General features: G+C 44.0%; 1 protein-coding gene and 2 pseudogenes across 1 annotated transcript; all 3 read left to right on the forward strand.

Annotated features, from left to right (window-relative positions):
* Window positions 1-2,004, forward strand: part of LOC101758448 — a 9,971-nt pseudogene extending 7,967 nt beyond the window's left edge.
* A 786-nt stretch (window positions 2,005-2,790) lies between these two features.
* On the forward strand, window positions 2,791-8,452 carry LOC101759259 (short-chain dehydrogenase/reductase 2b-like). Its single transcript, XM_022827919.1, has 8 exons — window positions 2,791-3,045; window positions 3,206-3,449; window positions 3,533-3,607; window positions 3,830-4,024; window positions 4,130-4,509; window positions 6,203-6,446; window positions 6,534-6,611; window positions 7,817-8,452. The coding sequence occupies exons 1-8, from the start codon at window positions 3,011-3,013 to the stop codon at window positions 8,198-8,200; spliced, it is 1,635 nt and encodes a 544-aa protein (XP_022683654.1). The 5' UTR covers window positions 2,791-3,010; the 3' UTR covers window positions 8,201-8,452.
* A 3,144-nt stretch (window positions 8,453-11,596) lies between these two features.
* The window catches only part of LOC101752655, a 6,568-nt pseudogene continuing 5,767 nt past the window's right edge, over window positions 11,597-12,397 (forward strand).

Here is a 12,397-nt window from a genome sequence, read left to right on the forward strand (position 1 = left end):
GGAGGCGTATGTGATGATTGGAACGCATAAGTACAACTAGCCTCTGGATAGATTTCGGTTACGGAAACGTGGACGTGAGATGAAAACAGCATCAATGGCATTTGGGGCCTAGATGGGGGGTACAGTAGGAAAACGCCAAGTACCGGACGAACGGGATTTGTGGTGGGGTTCGATAAGCTGGTTAAAATACCTACAGCTAACCCGTCTGATATACCGAATCGTCGCGCTCCCCGTACGAGCTCGAGGAGCCATCCCCTAACAACCTCTCCCAATCTCGCCCCCACTTATGTAATGGGTTTTGTAAATAGTCTACGTTTAATACTCCTAATTAGTATCTAAACATTTGATGTGACGGGTGCTTAAACATAAGTAGGGAACCAAATCAGACCTGATTTTGATGGTGAGGTTCTTCGAGCTCGTCCGATGATCTCGACGATCACCTCTACCTGACGCGTCAGCTGTCGGTATTTTATATCGGCAACCCACCAAGCGAGTACCCGAGGCAGTAGATTAGTCGGTTGGGGATCGTCGAACCTGGAACTCGAAGGTAAAAGCGAGGGCACGAGATACGGGTTTATACATGTTCGGGTCGCCAGAGTAACGTCCCTACATCCTGTTTGGGATATTGTGTATTGCGCCTTGCGCTTGGGTGTTGAGGTATGAGGAGTTGATCCTCTAGTTTGGTTCTACTGATCTAGGTACCCTCGTCCTCCTTTATATACGCTCCAGGGGGCGGGAGTCCTTGTCGGATTAGAAGGAGGAGTCCTAGTAGGAGTACACGGGATGAGTCCTAGTAGGAGTCCGACTTCTTCCTTCCTTGCGGGTACTGGGGATCTATCCCCGTCAAGACCCCCTTCCTTCGTGGAGAAGCTGCTTAGTGGAGATGGCATCAAGGTGATCGGGGAACTTGGCGTGAGCCTTAGTGGCCAAACCTTTGTGGCAAGTCAAAGGGTGTCCCGGAAGAGACTTGATGACTGGGAAGCAATACACTTGTGTGAGTGCTTCAACAACATGGACTAGTGGTGGCTTAGTGCCTACTGATACCACGGGATAAATTTTTGTGTCAAGAGTTTTGCTTCCCCTCATCCCCTCCTTTACGTTTCCACATTTCATACTTGCAACTTGTGTGCCTTTATTTACTTTCTTAGTGTAGTATCTTGCTAGGGTTGGTTTTAAATTACAAAATTTGTTTTGGATGAGGGTTCCACACTAGATCAACCATAAAATGCACATCTTATTCATGCAGAATAGTGGAAGCCATACATTAAGATTTTAGATTGTCTAATTCATTTCCTCTCCCTCTCAGGTTACGAGCACCGATTCATTACATTCATGCTAATTACAACGAACTTCCATCCAAATTAAGGAACTTGTAAGCATAAGACGATAGTAACAAAGTTCTTCCCAATATGCATGCAGCTTTTCAGAAACGAGGAGTTAAAGAGGGAGCTCAACGACATTGACAACCTCACCGAGGAGAGGCTGGATGAGCTGCTGAACATGTTCGTGAAAGACTTCGAGGCCGGCACGGTGGACTCGCGCGGCTGGCCCAAGTATTTCTCAACGTACAAGGTGGCCAAGGCGACCTTGAACGCATACTCGAGGATCCTGGCGAGGGAGCACCCCGAGCTGCGCGTCAACTGTGTGCACCCTGGCTATGTCAAAACTGACTTGACCATCCACTCGGGGTTTTTGACACCCGAGGAAGGTGGGAGCAGGGTGGCGATGGTGGCGTTGCTGCCAAAAGGCGGGGTGACTGGCGCGTTCTTTGAGGACTTCAAGGAGTCGTCATTCGTGTGATATGTTGGCTTGGCACGGCGCACATAATTAAAAGTCAGGTTGCAGGCTTTGCAGCTGCACCTCGTCTCTATTATTCTTGTGAAATGTGGTTTAGCGGACGTTTCCTGCTGCACTTCATGTTCCGTGTTGTTTTACATTATCTGCTAAACCTATCAGCTGCTTTCGTTTACCAAGAAAGATTGTTGGATTTGTCCTGGTCGTGTATGAAGAAGCATGGGTATACGATACTGGTTTGGCGCCGGAGCGACTTTGCATGCATTGACATTGACGGCGCCATTAATTTTCCACTTGCGTCATGATTGCGAGCGGTAGGCTTGCTAATGGGTTGGGTTAATTTTAAATGGGTTGAGTGAGTTGGGTTCTCAATCGGAATTTTTTGGCTGGGTGGAAATGGATTCGCACATGTGTAGTGGGTTGGGTTGGGTTGGGCTATAAGTGGTGTCGACATATACCTGCGTAAAGGGGCCTGTAGTAGACTCTGGAGTCTGCATTTTGGTGGATAGTTGGATTGTGAAAATTAAGTTGACTAGATAGATGATGAGGATCCAAAATATTTATGTTTTTCTTTGGTTGTGTTATTCTGCTAGCTACTTTTCTTCTTCATTTGTGTTAGTGGTATCATCCGAAGTTTGGTGAAGATATCTTTTATTTTTGGCTGACTAAACAATTTAGTCGACTTAATTTAAAAACTTGGAAACATCACCTATTTATGAATGAAGGGGCAGCCGTATTTCGCAAAAAAAGGAACAAAGGAGCATCAAAGTTAATCGAATAAAAAATCGTCCAGCTGTCAGATGCGCAAACGGAGGTCAAGATTGCAGCAGCAATTACGAGAGCATGGGATCCTCTTCACTAAAATCATGAACAATCGACAGTTCGATACACAACATACCTACATCATGGTTCCCAACTAGAAGCGGACCACTAGATTACGACAACCCCAGAATTGTTCAATCAAATGAACGCGGACAGATGACCAAACGAAAACCGCACAAAGGTCGTGAGCTGCTGGCAAGCCAAATATCCATCAAACGTGTGACCACCAAGGTGTGAGAAAAATTCTCCGTTCATGGTTGCCGGTCTTTTTGTTTTGTCACCCTAGTCAGTGCTCAGTATCTAGACCCCCACCCCCTCAAAAGAAGAAGAAAAGGTATCTAGAAAATTACCCTGAGCTCTCTCTCCTTTCGCTCGAGCTTGTAGTGAAAGGGTCATGGAGGGCACTATTCCCAATCCCCCCAACACAAGGTAAGTGCCATAACTCTATGCTGCGTTCTTGCGTGCAGTTTTATTTCCTTTTTAGTATCTTTTAACTAATCTGGTACTAAGTAACCTACCGAATTTTTTTAGCGAGTCATGGTCGCTAAGTAACAAATAATGCATACTGCTCATGTTTGACAATTGACAGGATTGCGGTGGTCACCGGCGGGAACAAAGGGATCGGACTAGAGGTGTGCCGGCAGCTGGCCGCCGCCGGCATCACCGTCGTCTTAACAGCCAGGGACGAGAAGCGAGGCGTGGCCGCTGTAGAGAAGCTGAGAGAAGCAGGGCTCTCCGATGTCATTTTTCATCAGCTGGAGATCACCGATGCTCCGAGCATCTCTCGGTTGACTGATTTCCTGAAGACTCGTTTTGGGAAGCTAGACATCCTGGTAGGGTTGCCTTTTTAAAATTCTAGAGGTTTGATGATATACTATATGGCCAGGGACTGGTAGACTCAGTGAACTATTTGTAGGTAAATAATGCTGCAATTGGTGGTGTTGAGTACGTGCAAGATCCTGTTGATAGCTCACTGACCAGCAACGAAAAGGTGAGCTTTGCATCTTCGGTTTGTCAGAGAAATTAATTAGGAAATATAACGTTGGTTGATGCTCGATGCCAAGCAGAACGATGATATTGGAAATCACTGCATATTTACCATGATATAAAACCACCTCCGTACATGAATTGTTCTGAACTTTGACCTTAATTAGGCGGTGAGCTAGGGCAAAAAATGATGGAAAGTTTATTTGTCGTTGCATGTGCTCAACAGTTCGGTGGCATGGATCAGCTTCAGAGGCTTGAATGGATGGCCAGTGCTGTCCGGGAGACCTACGCCGCTGCAAGAGAAGGCTTGCAGACAAACTACTACGGCACAAAGCATGTCATCGAAGCCTTACTGCCGCTGCTGCAAGCTTCCTCCGACGGGAGAATCGTTAATGTCTCCTCCGAATGGGGGCTGCTAAGGGTAAGCATTATTGGGCTCTTTTGCCAACACCTACGACTACGATCTACTAGGAACAGTACGTCTTGTATACTGCCGACGTTATCTGACAAGTTCTTTCCGGTGTAGCTAATCAACAACGAAGAGCTGAAGCAGGAGCTGAACGACAATGTTGAGAAACTCACCGAGGAGAGGCTGGACGAGATTCTGGATACGTTCCTGAACGACTTCAAGGCCGGCGAGGTGGAGGCGCACGGGTGGCCGAAGCATTTCTCGGCGTACAAAGTGTCCAAGGTGACCCTGAACGCGTACTCGAGGATCCTAGCGAGAAGGCACCCTGAGCTGCGCATCAACTGCGCGCATCCTGGCTACGTGAAGACTGACATGACCTTACAATCCGGGCTCCTGACGCCCGAGGAAGGCGCGAGCAACCTGGTGAATGTGGTGCTGCTGCCGGAAGGCGGCCCGACCGGCACATTCTTCGCGCTGGGCCAGGAGGCTCCGTTCGTGTGACGCTGCTTGGCCGGGCACGGCTGATCGCCACTGGTCCGGTTGTTCACGCGCCGTTCTCCAACTGCCAGTTATCAACGTTATATTATTTGCGGGCGTGCCAGTATAGGATTGTTATACACATAAATAAATAAATCACACACAGCCGCAACAGAATGGGAAACTTGTATTCTATATTCATTCTCGAGTATTTTTCTTTTACAAGTCTCCTCTTTTACGTATATCTCTTCGTAGCGCCTCAATATATACAGATGATTGCACAATTCCTAGAGCCTCGCAAGAACCATAATTACAACCGTAGGCAGTGGCGGACCCAAGATTTCAGAGCAGGGTATGCCATTAAAAAAAATATTTAGATGAACGACATAAAAAGTTCACAAAAGATTAAATAAAACATACATAATGTGCATCTATAAATTTTGCAATTGTCAATGACACATAACATAGCAAAGGTCAAAGGGGGTTTCAATTTTGATTAACTCGCGGGGGGCGCCTGGCGGGGCGGCGGACGGTGCGTCAGCGCCGCGAGCGCCGAGAGGCCGCGCGGGTGGAGGCCGGAGGGGTCTGGTGGCGGCCGGGATCTCGCCCAACGGGCCGCGGGGGGCGGGGGGGGGGGGGGGGGCCCCGCCGGAAGGGGGGCCCGAACAAGGGATTCGGGGGCCCGGGACCCTGCGGGGGTTCCGGGAACCCTGGGGCGGGTGGGCTTGGACTCTTAGGGGAACCGGTGAATGGGGGGGAATCGGGGTTTAGGAATGGGAAAGGTAGATGGGCCGTTGGCCGGCCGGCCGGGCATGGCCTGTGGGCTAGTTCGTGTTGGACGTGAATTGGAGCCTCAAACCAGCTGAGAATATCAATTTTAAGACTTTAGCTATATTATACATGTATATACCTCTAAGAACTACTAAAAAATTTACCAAAATGTTGGGTATGCCTGGGAATACCCAGGCACAATAGTGGGTCCACCCCTGCCTGTAGGTTCAAGCCTACATAACGCCTATGATTATGAGCAAAGCCGATCGAATAAAAAACCGTACTAAAGTTAGTTAGTGTAGCATGTACTTCCAGCAGTCAGATATGCAAACAGAGGCCAAAGATTACAGTAGCAATTACAAGCGCATGGGGTAATCTTGACTAAAATCATGGGCAATGGACACTCGACAGTCGAAAATCATTGGGCCCAACGAGAAGCGGACCACTTGATTGCGACAAGCCCAGAAGTATATGCATCGACTCGCTAACCGTTCAATCAATGAATCAAATGAGCGCCGAAGATGACCAAACTAAAACGGCACAAAGGTTCGGAGGTGCTGCTGGCGTGCTAAATATCCATCAAATGTGTGACCACCAAGGTTGCCAGCTAGTCTTTTCTGTCACTCAAGTGTAGTAGTAAAGTTAGTAACTAGTCAGTGTCTCGACCATTTCGTTCCCAAAAAGAAAGTATCTAGACCATTACCCTGAGCTCTCTCCTTTCTCTCGAGGCTCGAGCTTGTAGCGAAAGGTCATGGAGGAAGCTATTCCCGATCCCGCGAACGCAAGGTACATGCCATGCCTCCATGCTGCGTTCCTGCGTACAGTTTTTTTTTCTTTTAACTAACCTGATAGTGTATGATAACCTACCGGATTTTTTTAGTGATTCATGGTTGCTGTACGCTAAGTAATACATGCATAGTGCTCATGTTTGACCCTTGACAGGATTGCAGTGGTTACTGGCGGGAACAAAGGGATCGGGCTAGAGGTATGCCGGCAGCTGGCCGGCGCCGGCATCACCGTCGTCTTAACAGCCAGGGACGAGAAGAGGGGCGCAGCCGCTGTGGAGAAGCTAAGAGAGGCAGGGCTCTCCGATGTCATTTTCCATCAGCTGGAGATTGCCGATGCTCCTAGCGTTGCCCGGTTGGCTGATTTCTTGAAGATTCGATTTGGGAAGCTAGACATCCTGGTAATTATAATTTGCCTTTCCATTTTTCCAAACTTCTAGAGGTTCGATGTGGCCAGGGACTGATAGTGCTAAGTGAACTATTTGTAGGTAAATAATGCTGCAGTTATTGGTGCTGTTGAGCATGTCCAAGATCCTGCTGATAATTCACTGACCAGCAAGGAAAAGGTGAGGTTTAGAGCATTTCTAAGAGTGCCCAATAAACACTTTCAATAGCTAGTTTTTGAGTACGAATTGAAGATGAAAAATAGCACTGCAAGTGGTCTAATCCCATTCCCAATTTTTTAGCATGTTCAATATCAGATCAATCCGGAGTCAAATTTTCACCCCCTCCCCCAGATTCCCAATCGGTAATCTTTTTGCATAAAGGTTGTCCTCACCGCCCCGCCCCGCCCCCCCGGGAAATTAAACGCCGCTGTTTTTTTTTCTCCTGCACCAACATATCTTTTTTCGGGAAAAGCGTTGTTGGTTTTCCCTTGCCGGTGTATGGTGGCTCCACAATGGATAATGTGCTAGCAAATAAAGTTGTTTTATCAACTAAATTTTGGGAACAGATGGTGGAGAGGATTTTTTTAGCTCCCAATATTTTTTGAAAATATCCTAAAATCAGCTTTTTGGAAGTAGGCACTTTTGAAGATGCTCTTACATCTTCAGTTTGTCACAGGTTTTACAATAACATTGGTTGATGTCCGATGTTAAGTAAAACCAACACTATTGGATATCACTGCATCTTCACCAAATCACCAGGGTTCTGAATTTCGGCCCAAAAACTGGTGAATTTCGGTCCTACCAATATCCTCTGGTAAATTGACAAGGTGGATATTCCGGTATTTTTCGGATGGAATTTGAACATACTTATAAAATTCAGCCAAACGTTCTTCAAATTTCCGAAATTTCGGATGGTTTTCGGCCTACCTGTCGTACTAGTCTTCTTTGAGCGCCCCCCCCCCCCCCAAAAAAAAAAAAGAAAAAAAAGAAAAATGGTAGCTTTGAACACTGATATCTTCACCAAATAAAACCTCCGTGGCGTTCTGAACATTGACCAAATTTATTTGTTGTTGCATGTGCTCAACAGATCAGTGGCATGGATAAGCGTCGGAGGCTTGAGTGGTTTGCCAATGCTGTCCGAGAGACCTACGACGCTGCAAGAGAAGCCGTGCAGATAAACTACTACGGCACAAAGCATGTCATCGAAGCCTTATTGCCGCTGCTGCAAGCTTCCTCCGATGGGAGAATCGTCAATGTCTCCTCCGAATGGGGGCTGCTAAGGGTAAGCGTTGGGCTTTTTTTTTTGGGGACGCCTACGATCGAGTAATAGTACGTTTTATATACATGCATACAGCAAATTATCTTAAAACTTCTTTCTGGTGCAGCTAATCAACAATGAGGAGCTGAAGCAGGAGCTAAACGACGATGTTGAGAAACTCACCGAGGAGAGGCTGGATGAGATTCTGGGCACGTTCTTGAACGACTTCAAGGCCGGCGAGTTGGAGGCGCACGGGTGGCCGAAGCATTTCTCGGCGTACAAGGTGTCCAAGGTGACCCTGAACGCGTACTCGAGGATCCTAGCGAGAAGGCACCGTGAGCTACGCGTCAACTGCGCGCATCCTGGCTACGTGAAGACCGACATGACCATACAGTCCGGGCTCCTGACGCCCGAGGAAGGCGCGAGCAACCTGGTGAAGGTGGCGCTGCTGCCGGAAGCCGGGCCAACCGGCGTATACTTCGACCTGGGCCAGGAGGCGCCATTCGTGTGACACTACCTGGCTGGGCATGCATGAGTGATCGCCAGCAACCCCTTGGCTCGCCGTTCTCCGACCGCCTGTTACCAATGTGCAATAAAATTCGCAGCTAGCTCTGTAGTTCATGTCAAGTCCAAATTTTTGGGCACACGATGGTATTTTTGGTATTTTTATTTGTCAACGAAAGTGTATTTGCTAGTTTGAAGTTATATTGTACCGCAAGCACATAGTTCACGAAATTTGTTAAAGACAACGTTTCACGAAATATGTTAGCCTGCCCCGCGCCTCTAACCCATGGTTTCACCGTTGCATCTTATTCTTAGGGCTCCTCCAACGACAACGTTTGGAGCTATCATTCCTGCCCACCATGGAGAGAAAAGTAGAGAATCTCCTCGCTAGCATAGGAAGATGCGTTGGGCTCTTTGTGTGTCCCCAGACCCATTGTGAAGGGCAGGCCTTCACGGCTTACCCATCTATCTCTTATAGAAGCTAATGACAAATGCAAGAGGGAGAACATGTAGAATATAGAAAGCCTTGCACGTGGGATCGATAGAATGATGTGCCATGCAAGAGCTAGTTGTTTCTAACTATTAGAAACGACCTTCAAAAAGAAACTAGTAGAGATGCACATACCAGCAATATTTCGAATAGTTTATTCATTTGTTGGCTGCTGACTCGATGACTGAATTAAAATGCTACAAAGTCGGTATAGTGCTCGTGTGGCGCTAGTATAATACTCTCACCAATTTAAATATCTTTTTTAAATTATAAGTACATATGGTCTTTTTTTAAGTTTGGTTAATTATGGGATAGAATATGATGCTTTTATTCTGCTTATTGGTAGCTACCTCCGCTCTATGATATTCCCGTTGAGGGAATACATGGTAGTAAAAGATGCTAGAACCAGATAGTAGTCATGTCTAGTTGCATTGGCTTTTGAAGTGCCAAATGTAGACATTTGGGCGATGGTTCTCATGCCTTAGGTCTGAGCAGCCACCAATTAGATGACATTATAGATGATTTCATGACATATGATGCCTTTAAACCTAAGATACAGGCTTGGAGAAGATACAAATTGCAACAGTCAGGCCATGGTAGTGTGCTCATGAGAGGATAATGGATTCCATTCAAGCAAGACCCTCTCACCGTTGTATTCAACAGCGAGAAGGCGACTAGATCCACTGCACCCAATATAATCCATAACTCCTTTTGCTAGCATCCAGAACCATTACTTAAGTGGAACAAAAACCAATTGATTCACAATTCTAATCTGTATTGATGAAGGTTTAGTTAATTCTGATCTTGATTGATGAAGGTTAGTGGTGACTTTCTATAAGTTATGCAACTTTCAATATTCAAAATGGGAAAAGTGAGATTTTAAGAAAATAAAAGGATGGAAAATGTGCATCTAGACGTTACATAAAGGTGGTCAGTTCATAGTTACTTCTTTATATAGAGCATTTTTAGATAATGAAATAGACATAATGATAGATAAAACTTTACACCCTCTTAAGATTAAAAAATTCATTTAACTCCTTCAATATTTATTAATCATGATAACCTGAAAAAACATAATTAGCATGGAAGTTTGCAATGTTTTTTTAGTAATAATATAATAATATAACATTTCTTGTTTGATTGCCATTGAGCTACACTAGTCCATCAACCCGTGCTCCCGCACGGACTAATATTTTTAAAAGCTATTGTATTTGAAAATTATTTAGAAATTAAACTTCTAGCTAATAATCAAAATTGATTACCGACTACTCTCTTATTTTTTCAATATGTCAACATAATACTTATATAGATATGTACCTATCTTTATCCAGTTGTGATTGATTTTTAATTAATAATTACTCTATGCACTTTTTCATCCATATTCATACTTTTTCCATTTTGTATCGCACCTCCAATCCTCCATACATTATGTTTAGCATACAAATCAATATTTTTCATCGATTCCTCGCATACATGTATAAATGGTCTAAATGGTGACACTCATCATGTGTATATACATAAATAGGTAATTTAGAATCATATATTAGTTTACTTTTTGATATTTCTGTATGATGCACATGCAGATAATTAGATTAGATTAAGATTTACGTGTTTAATTTTGGTTATTTTTAATAACAATATACATGGGTAATAATGATAAAATTTTAGAATGACATTTTAAGTTATGCTTTATAATGATATTTATTAGTAAATTGGATGAAAATTATGGGGTTACTTTAGATTATTTTTATAATAGCCAAGGTCGGTAATTTAGATATAGGTTTAGAGCTCATTTTTGAATATTTTCATAATGACAGTGGTGGGTAACTTTTTAGAAAATATAATAGATCAATGGCTATGATTATTAGAGTTTACAGGATTGGTGTTTGATATTTTTGATTTTATGAGAATTTGTCTCTTTTTTCTAGCTTGTCTCGTGGGAACTAATGCGGAGTCTCCAATGGAAAAAAATGAGACTACATTGCTAAAAAATATTACCATAAGCTACCTCTCGTTTGTTAAATATTCGAACACAATACTTATATAGATATATACTTATTATCTTCATCCAATTGTGATACATTTTAGTTAGTAATTACTCTATAATATTTTCATCTACATTTATAATCTTTAACTTTTCACTTTGCATCGCAGGTATACGCTTGAATTTGTTTAATGAACCCTAAGTTTGTGATACAATTTTAACATAGAAATCTATATTCTCGTCACTTCCTCTATATCTTTATAAATGGTGACGCACATCATGCGTATATACCTTAATTATTATATCATATACCAATAGTGCAAGATATAGACGATTTAGAATCATATATTGCTGTATATTTTTAATTAAGGTTATTTGATTCAAACGTAGGGTTATCATGTTATTTTTAATAATAACATGTGTGCGTAATATAGATGTAAATTTAATGGGTTACTTTAAGTTTTTAAGTAATAGTGGTGGGCAATTCAGTTACAAATTAGGGGGTTATTTTAAATATTATTTATAATGGCATAAGTGGGTAATTTTTATGAAGATTAGGGGGTTACTTTAGTTTATTTTATATAATGGCAGAGGTGGGTAATTTAAATATAGATTTAGGGGGTTACTTTAGGCTATTTTCATAATGGCATAGGTGGATAATTTTTTAGAAAACATAATAGATCCAATGGCTATGATGATTAAATCTATCGATTGACGGTCAGATGTTTTGCTTTTTTGTGAGAATTTCTAGAATTTCTCTATTTTTCTAGAGTGTCCACCTAGGAATCCTAGGTGGCTTCACCTGGAGGCTTCAAAAGGAGCCTCCAATTAGTAATAGTAAGATTACTTTGAGGAATAATTAACACCACCTTTGGTTTTCATAAATCTAGTGGTGTGTACATATGTTTCGATCGTGGCTACAAGGGGTAATGTGGAGGGTAAATATTCTGATTTTAATGAGTGTAAGCACTTAGCAGGAGTGATATTATTTTCGACAAAGTAAAAAAAAAAGGTGTACATATTCTTTTTTTTATTGCTACACACCAGATTAGGTTCTGGACTCTCTAGAAGAAAACAATGAATGTATAACGAGTATAATGAGGACTTTGGTTTGCAAGTGTTTGTTTTCGCACGTAGGACACTCGGCAAAGAAACCCTTTACCGAGTGTCACACGTAGGACACTCGGCGAATTTTTTTTGTTTTCGCACGGGGCCCGCCTCCCCTCACGCCGCCCCCCTCAAGTCCCGCAAACCACCCCCGCCTCCCCTCACGCACGCCGCCTGGAAGAAGCTACGACTCACCATGACGTCGAGCCACCACTAGATGGGCTGCCTGCTCACACCCCTAAGTTGCCTCGAGCCGCGCCCAATCCCCCGACGGGATGTGCGCCCAGGCCCCTGACCTCCTGCGCCTCCCGCCCACCAGTGCATCGTGGCTGCCTGACACCCGCCAGCCACCGGAGTCTCACCGTCCTAGCTGCTCGCCGCCCACCAGCCGCCGGAATCCTACCTAATCTCATCCACTAAATATAGATGAGAGAGAGAGAGACGTCAGGAGAAAGAGAAAGATCGAGAGACAGAGAGGCGTCGGTATTTTACGAAGGCTACTCGTTCATATGCTAGGTTTAGAATGGCTCCGATATATTTATCACGGGATAATATTTGAGTCATTACGTTATAGAACTGCGGCCTACGTGGCACGACACCTCCTGCCTCCAGCCTGTATCAGG

This window comes from Setaria italica, chromosome VII, assembly GCF_000263155.2.
Source record: "Setaria italica strain Yugu1 chromosome VII, Setaria_italica_v2.0, whole genome shotgun sequence".
Classification (NCBI taxonomy): domain Eukaryota; kingdom Viridiplantae; phylum Streptophyta; class Magnoliopsida; order Poales; family Poaceae; genus Setaria; species Setaria italica.

What these genes read in the sequence shown, in the direction of transcription:
- LOC101759259 (XM_022827919.1), top strand. Translation starts at nt 3,011, where the DNA reads ATGGAGGGCACTATTCCCAATCCCCCCAACACAAG. An exon ending in TTGGGAAGCTAGACATCCTG is followed by an intron (nt 3,450 to 3,532) that starts GTAGGGTTGCCT and finishes AACTATTTGTAG; the next exon opens with GTAAATAATGCTGCAATTGG. An exon ending in CCGAATGGGGGCTGCTAAGG is followed by an intron (nt 4,025 to 4,129) that starts GTAAGCATTATT and finishes TTTCCGGTGTAG; the next exon opens with CTAATCAACAACGAAGAGCT.